Genomic DNA, 8,176 nt, shown 5'->3' on the forward strand with positions numbered 1-8,176 from the left:
CAGCACAGAAATACTGACCTTTTCCAGTTTGCCTCAGTTGAAAACTCTGTCATGGGTAAGAAACACTGAAGGAAACTGGATAGGATAAAGAGCACAAAACATTGATCTAAACCTACTTCTACAGCAAGCATGTTATCGAACCAACTGTTGAATGGTAAAGAATAACAGAGGCAAGCAGAACAGGCTGTCTTTAAGGAATATTGATACAAGCCACAGATGATTGATTTTGCAACTTCACCTGATTTCTTAACTGCTCTAATGGAACACATCTTAATCACATGGCAAGACAATGAAGATTTAGAAAAATCAAAGCACAGCAGTACCTTTGAGAGGGGAAGTTGTTTCTCTCTAGTTTTCTACCACAATCAGCTTCAACAGAAAGAGTGCCAGAGGTCACGTGCTGAGTTTTCTCTCTTGTAGGAAAATAACCTGCACTTAACTGCTGAAACCCATACACTTTTTAATGAGAATAGTTATAGTTCTGACGTAGACAGAAGTAAACTTCCACACCCACCACGAAAATCACAACATATCCTATCATAAAAGTTATTTTTAAACAGCTTCATTATGTTTTCTTCTACATCAGCTTACCAAGTATCACTGAGTATATTATAACAAGCAAAATCATATCAGAATTTAAGTAACAGAAACCTGAAGGGCAGTCTACAAGCAACATCTTTTTGTCATTTAGGTGTCCAGATGTTCTTGGCGCATGACATCTCGTACTGATTTACTAAGCAAATACCACAAAACTCTGTTCGAATACACTCCCCATCAAAAGCACTTGTGATCCCCCTTTACTCTTGAAATACTATACTTTCAACATAGCACAATATTCCTACTCCCTCATATTCTAATTCCACAGTGGTTATTCCTATCAGCATGTAGAGTTACCATACTGTGGCTGAGAGAGTATTCTGGGGTAAAGGGGAGAAGAGTTAAGTACTGTTAACATACATCTGAATGCTTTAATATTCATTTATCAGAAGCCATGCAATACAGGTACAGAAAGGAACACAAATCGAAGAAAAGAGAGCAGCACCCAAACCTAATGCAACCTTACCCAACACTTATAGCAGTAATAGAGGTTACATTCAATTCTTACAGCACAAAAGGTTCGAACCCACAGCATTTAGGGAACTCCTAATCAAGATGCTACTGTATAATGAGAATACAAAAGCAACAAGATAGTTGAATCATTTCAGAAACTCCTCCGGTATTAATTATTTTTCTGCCTAGAAGCCTTACTAGTGGATAAGGAACCAACAGCACTAGATATGCTGCAAATAGAATAAACAAGAAGATGGTTCCTGCTTCAAAGAGCTTAACTGCGTATCCAAGTTGAAATATTGCACTTAGTTAAGATCACACTGACAGAGTCAACATTTTACACTGTGAAGAACACAATGATTCTCAGTTTTCATAAGCTATTTCCAACAAATAAGATGAGAATGGTTTGATAGGGGCATGTGTGTGAACCTCCGGTAACAAAGAAGAATAAATATTTCACAACTGTACTGCAGTAGTAATCACAGATGAACCAAAGGGGGAAAAAAACAACAATAAAACCCAAAAGTTTAAAACAAAAAGCACAACAGACTAATGTAAATTTTACAGAATAAGATCAGCTTTTCTACATGAAGGCAAATAAGAAAGCATGAAAAAAGTGAATTCAGCATCATTATCATACCAGGAAGCCTGGTAAGAAAGACACAGTGGGAGCCATACTGTAATAAGATACACCGTTCACTAACTTCCTTAGACATACGTACAAAATGAAAAGCAATATATCTTTACAGAGTGCATTATAATTCAGTGTCTCCTTTGCCACAGGAGCTTGTTATTTTATTTGAGTAACCCTACTATTAGAACCCCTGGAGATACCAAAGCTGAAAAATAGCAAAAAAAGGCAATAATTTATGCATTTTCAACATATTCTGCTGAAACAGAAGCTTAGAAGTAAGAACAGGTTGTTATGGATGGTAACATTCATTTCAGATATGTCTTTTAGAACTACCTCCTGACGATGAAATGTTTTATTGCATGTGTGTAACAAATCATACACACTCTTAAGTCCCAGCTTAAGCTTCTTCATACCTACAGGTTGAAGGGTCTTAAGAATAACGCAAACGGATTACCTTGACACAGTCAAGCTAAATACTGCAGGAAAAAAAAAAAAAGTGACTTGTAGAATTTGTGAGTTATACCCAACTCCTCCCCGCTCAGCTGACCAGCTGAGACCATCAGCTACGTCCTAACACTCAGAACTCCAACCAGCACCAGATATTCACAGTATTTCAACAACAGTGACACGTCTCTCACGCTGCCCAGTTCTCCAGAAGCCTGCAAAAGTCTCTCCTAGTGACCAGGCAGGTTTAAATTAAATGCCACTAACTGCAATTACTCCGTAAGCTCGAAACGAAGCCTGAAGGAACGGGAGGGACAAGGCCGAAGCAGCGCTTGACGCCCCTCTGGAACAGCAAGGGGAGATGCTGCCGGCTCCCCAGCTCGCCCCGGCAGGCCGGGCCCAGGCGCGGCCGGGGCTCGGGATAGGCACAGCCTCTCGCCTCCCGCCCCGGCAGAGGGGACGGCGGCCGCGGCGCCGACCCGGCAAACGCCCGCCGAGCTCCCGCTGCCAGCCTTGAGAACGCCGCACCTGAAGCCTCGGGCACGGCAGCCCCCCCGCACGACCGGTCCCGTCTCCCCGCCCTCGCTCCCCGAGCCACCGCCGGCCTCGGCAGGCCCCGGACCGCGCCCTGCCCCTCCGCCCGCCGGCCGGCCCGGGGCCGCTGCCTGACGGCACCGGGCAGGGCGGGACGGGCCTGACAAGAGCCGGGCCGCCGGGCCGCCGCCCCGGAGCTCCTCTCCCCGCTCCCCGCCCGCCCGGCCGCTCGCCCCCCTCCCTCACCGCAGCGCCAGGGTGTCGCTGCCCCCTCCCGCCGCGGCTGTTTACGGTCTCCTCAGCGCCGAGCCCCCGCCCCCCGCACCTTGTCGGCTTTGTCCATGGCTCCAGCTGCCGGGGCGGCGGCTCTAATAAGGACGGCGGAGAGCCCGAGCCGCCTCCTTCATGGCGCTTGCTTCCCCCGCCGGGCTCCCGCACACACCCAGGGCGGCGCTGGCCCCGCGCGCGGCTATCACGGAAACCGAGCCCGGCTGCGCCACGGCCGGGGGCGGGGAGGGGAGGGAGGGGGGCGGTGGCGGGGCGAGGGCGGTGGGGCGGGATCAGCTGGGACGGAAGCCGGGCGGGCCCAAGGCGCGCGGAACGCCTTCGCGCGAGCGCGCCGTCTGCCGCGTTCCCGGCTCGCGGGGCCGTGTTCCGGCCGCCCAAAAACGGGCGAGGCCGTGACTGAAACGTTACAGAGATCGTCAGAAATAAACGGGGATGGGGGCTGTGTTACTGCCTCTGCCCGCGGCCCTCGCGCCGGCGGCAGGTGCGTGGCGGGCCTGGTCTCCTCAGAGGCGGTGTCAGGGGAGGCTCAGGCCGACGGTGCCCTTGAAATTATCTGGAACATTGAAGGGGAAAAAAAAAAAAAAATCTGTGATTTATTTAGAGGCAGGAATCTAAAAATGTCGCGCAAGCATCCTGAGCGCGGGGCTGGGCTGCGAAGCGGGTCACGGGCCGGGCCCGGGTGCTGAAGCCCCTCAGCTTGGGGCACAGCGAGTAGGCTGCTGGCGTTACCGGCTGGGGGGGAAGTGCTGGGGTCTGGGTTTGGGTACAGCTCCTGTGGCGTTTCTTGGGTTTGGCTGGCTGCCTTGCGTTGAACTTGTGGTTAATTACAGTGAGTAATGGCCAGGGAAGTCCATTCACCCCGGAGACTCTGGAGGCCGGGAGACCAGCGTACAGGCCAGTGCCGCCTGACGCCATGTGATCCCACATGTGTTCACTACCTAATGGCCCCACACTTCATGAAGCTAGTATGTCTGTTGCCTTGGGTTTAATAGAAATCAGGCATGCTTTATTTGCAGCTTGGTTGATAATGTTTTATCCACATTCCTAAATCACGGCAAGGAGAAAAAAAAAATAAAAGTAGAACGAGACTAGGTACCTTTGTAAAAGAAATACACAAAGGATATTCTGGAGCAGACTCTTGAGCACTTCCAGGTGAAAAACATTTATAAAATGTATTAACACAAGAAGTGAGCTTCTGCTTATAGAGGTTCTTGTGAGGAATAAATGGCCGCATTAGGGGAAAAAGTAAGCGAGCCTATATCTGAATTTGGCAGAGATAAAGCTAACAAAAATGTCTCTACAGAGCTATCTTGCTAGATCTTCCTGTATTTAACCTTTATAATTATTTAATCTTTCCAGATTTATGTTCATTGTGCTACCTAACAATTCGTTCTAATTTATAAAAATTCCATTACTTGGATTAATCCACGTAATCCCTTTGTATTTTCTTAAGAACTGCTCTTCACCATCAAAACTTCATATGTAACATATGGTATTATGAAGATGGCTATTACATTGCACAGTAAGATCTCATCTTGCAAACAGATGACATGAACAGAGAACTGGAGCAGACTGTCACCGCCTTCTGTGTGATTCCATCCACATCAGCAGGATCACCATCAAAGTGTAACTTCTGCCTAGACATCTGCAACATTACTTATGTTCTGTGACTGAAGTTTTCATGGGGTTGCAGCCAACAAAGTCATAGGTCCCACAGATCGTATGGGAAAGGGAGAGGGTGAAGTTGTAATCTCAATTAAATTTAACTATATGATTTCTATTAAGTTCAGCGAGGACAGTGTTTTACTACAAATGAAGAACTAACACAAGTGTCCGTAACTCTAGGAAGCCATTTCAGGGTAGTAACACAGATAATTTGAGGTTATGATGTTATATTCCCAGAGGCTTTTACACAATGACATTTGTTATTTCAACACAAGTCATCACGAAAGTAAAACTGGGGATTAAGCTGGTTATATCAAGTTTTCAGCTGATGCAATGGAACAGCATTTAATCAGTCATTGATGAACTTAAATATGAGATGTAAATCTACAGATACTAAATTATGAAACATAAGTCACCTCATCTCTGTAAATCAAACAACCAATCTCTACTGAGTGAAATGTATTTTATTCCCAATAGTTGAATGTGTTTTGCTTATCTGTGCAAAATTAGGTTCATTTATTTAAAGCCTAGTCACTTTTCATCACCCAAGTAGTGTGGGTGAACTTATCTGACTGGACAGAAAACAGTGAAAAAATCCCACTGAAACAACTGGAACAATTGCCTTCTTGTATTAATTAGCACACCAGCGTTTTAGTGTGGAATGCAGCTTAATTTGTCCAAATTCGTGCTGACCATGGAAAATATGACATTTGCTTAAGATAGTTGCTGTATTTTTAAAAAATAATGACTCATTATGGCAAGGCTGTTCATTATGAAATCCTTCTTTTGTTCCCAAGATACATACCAACAGAAAGGTCACACTTGAAAGGGCTGTTATGCATACTTAAACAACAATAACAAGAAGTTCTAAGATCTAAATAGGGCAGTGATTAAATAGACATCAGATCTACATAAATCTATACAATATACATAATACAGAAAGTCATGCTGGGTGACCCGAGTGGCCACTCGGGTGAAAAGAACTCAAGTCTCCCATAAAATTTAACTCCATGTTATCAACAAAAATATACCAAAGCACTCGGAACCAGTTACGTTAGATCCTCTATCCACAGCTATCACAGCTACGCCAGGGTATCTGGTTACATTATTGTCATCTTGATCGAGTGTTGCATAAGAGAACTCAACAGTGTTACAGTCCTTAAGGAAGCCATAAAAAAAAATTTTAAAACCCTGTTCAGTTTAAACACATCGGTAATTGCAGTAGCTGGTTTTGAATATTCAGTCCTAAGGGTCCAGTTCTCAAATCTGGCAGTTTGTAAACAATTATTGCTACTTTTTTATTGTAACATGGAGTAAATAAGTCAATAGTTTGGAAGCAAAAATAGTGCTTGAACCTAGTGGTGCTGACTGCCGTTTTGCTAATAAGTTGTTGGGTTTATTGCTACATCTGTTGGATAATGGAGACATCCTTCCCGAACACAACGGAGGACACCAACCAAATGAACAAAATCTAGGTCGACACACACACAAAAAAATTGAGTCTAAACCGACATATCTCAGCAGTATGGAAAGGCACTTGGTAATGACTGTATTCAGAATTCAAATTGCAGGATTAGAAGCAAATCTAACAGTATATGTGTGGCTACTCATGCTCTCTACTTGCATAGGCTTTATTTACATCTGGTGGGTAGGAGTCCTACGAAACACGTAAGGGTGGGATTAAGCACGTCTCACTGAAATCGAGGCAGCTTCTTACAGTGAAAGCCGAACACATGTACAAGCTTAATCGCACTGGGATAGAAGTGCGAAACAGGGGTTGCTCAATAATGGCCCCCTCCACCCCCGAGGTCGAAGCAGGCTGAGACCGAGCCCCATGGCAGCACCGCCAGACCCTGGGCTGCAGCAGCACTTGTGGGTTTGCAGGCTGCCACAGGAAGCAAGCGGGAGAGGCAGTTTTTGCAAAATTAGTTTTACTGCACTGGGACTACAATCTTCAGCGTAATTAGTCCCGAAAGCAAAGTATATCTTGGCAAATAAATGTGTATCTGATGATACAACATGTAGCATCCTGCACGGGCAGCTAAGGGCAGACGCAACAGGGAACATACTGCAACCAAAGTGGGAAGGTGAGCTGGGAACTCGTCCATGAATCCCAGAATCACGATTCTGATAGCAACGTGCAATTACTACCTGGCAGCAGCCAGAGTGAGCCCAGCACTCCCACCGAGAGCAGCTGCGAAGAGGCAGTAGAGCCAACCAGGAGAGATCCTGCCTTGCAACTCCTTGTAATACAGCCAGGAAGGGATTAGCCTTTGCTCTTGCTGTAATGCTTACAGTTATTACATCTAAAATTTAGTGCTAAATATGCAAATATTATAACACAGATGCAGGCTGCAATCCACCTTTCCACAGATTGAGAAGCATTTAAGGTGGCGATACTACTTTCTGTCAAAATCTTAATTAACACTATGATTAGCTGTAATGTAGTATTTTACCTAGTCCTCTAATCTGATTCTAAAACATATTTTTAGCACTTTGAATATAATAAAGTAACAGCTAAAATTCTGTTTTTAAAGTCAGTATTAACATCTACATACAGATGTATAGCCCAAATAACTGCTGTATTTTTGAGAAAGCAAGGGGTACTGTCCAGAGTGATGTCAATTTACTCTTAATCCATACGTACACAGTTCCTGCTCAAGTAAATTAATTCACCACCTCTCAGAAAAAAAAGTAAATGTGAAAATACAATCTTCAAATACAGACATAATGTTTTACAGCTGACAACTTCTGAGTAATTACAAAAATCACAGTGTTTATTTACAGACTACAATTCAAATACCTTCATTATATTATTCTGCCAGGTGCATTTCAGCTGCCTTGCCTTTTTTCTGGTTTTTTGTTGGTTTTTTTTTTCATTCAATACGTTTCTAAGCCTATTTAAAATGAAAGGAAAATGAAATCCTCACTACATCATGGTTTCAGATCTAATCCATTAGAGAAGGACTTTGAGGTAAGAAAAGAAAGCGCTCCTCCACAGTATGTTTGATAAATAATAATTTTTTAAAAAAATCTAAAATGCATGCAGACATTGCACCATGCAAATGAAATCTGGAGGATGCAGATGTTCAGTTTTAATGCATAAACTGCCAGCAACTTAAAAGAGGGGTTTACATATACACGGCTTAATCACTGTTGTAGTCTTACATAAAACAGCCATTAAAATGTTCTTTTGCAAACAGTGTTACTGGTACCAGATAAGGTGCCAGTTTGTCTTGTAGCAACGGCAACAAAAGGTGTATAAAATAACAGAAAGTTGTGAAAAGCGTGGCTCTGACAATTAATGACAATTGCAGAAATTTAATGATTGGAACTGAGACTGGAGAACGCAGTGAGACTGCTTAGCACTTCTTGAACAACCTGCAGTGCAATAATGTTATTTGCAAAAAAATTCTTTCACCCTCTTCCTTCAACTGCTTGTTTACTTTTCCCCAGGAGGCAGAAATGACACCAGAGCCAGATCTACCAGGGACTAAGCGGGCTATAGCAACTATTAGCAATTTCTGCTGCAGTTGTATGACAACACAGCTCCTCCATATT

General features: G+C 44.0%; 1 protein-coding gene across 3 annotated transcripts in view; it reads right to left on the reverse strand.

Annotated features, from left to right (window-relative positions):
• SECISBP2L (SECIS binding protein 2 like) overlaps positions 1 to 3,163 on the reverse strand; it is a 28,420-nt gene extending 25,257 nt beyond the window's left edge. The window contains exons 1-3 of one of the 3 annotated variants that reach the window (XM_075431714.1): positions 2,988 to 3,163; positions 324 to 442; positions 19 to 75 (exon numbers count right to left, since the gene is read on the reverse strand). Coding sequence is in view for 1 of the 3 variants with exons in the window: in XM_075431713.1 (XP_075287828.1) it covers positions 2,988 to 3,005 (18 nt within the window). In the remaining 2 variants the exon portion in view is untranslated. The remainder of the gene's footprint in view (positions 1 to 18; positions 76 to 323; positions 443 to 2,987) is intronic. The other 2 variants (XM_075431716.1, XM_075431713.1) reach the window with 2 other exon arrangements.
• Positions 3,164 to 8,176: the final 5,013 nt, after the last annotated feature.

The sequence above is a fragment of the Opisthocomus hoazin genome, chromosome 10 (assembly GCF_030867145.1).
Source record: "Opisthocomus hoazin isolate bOpiHoa1 chromosome 10, bOpiHoa1.hap1, whole genome shotgun sequence".
In the NCBI taxonomy this organism is placed as follows: domain Eukaryota; kingdom Metazoa; phylum Chordata; class Aves; order Opisthocomiformes; family Opisthocomidae; genus Opisthocomus; species Opisthocomus hoazin.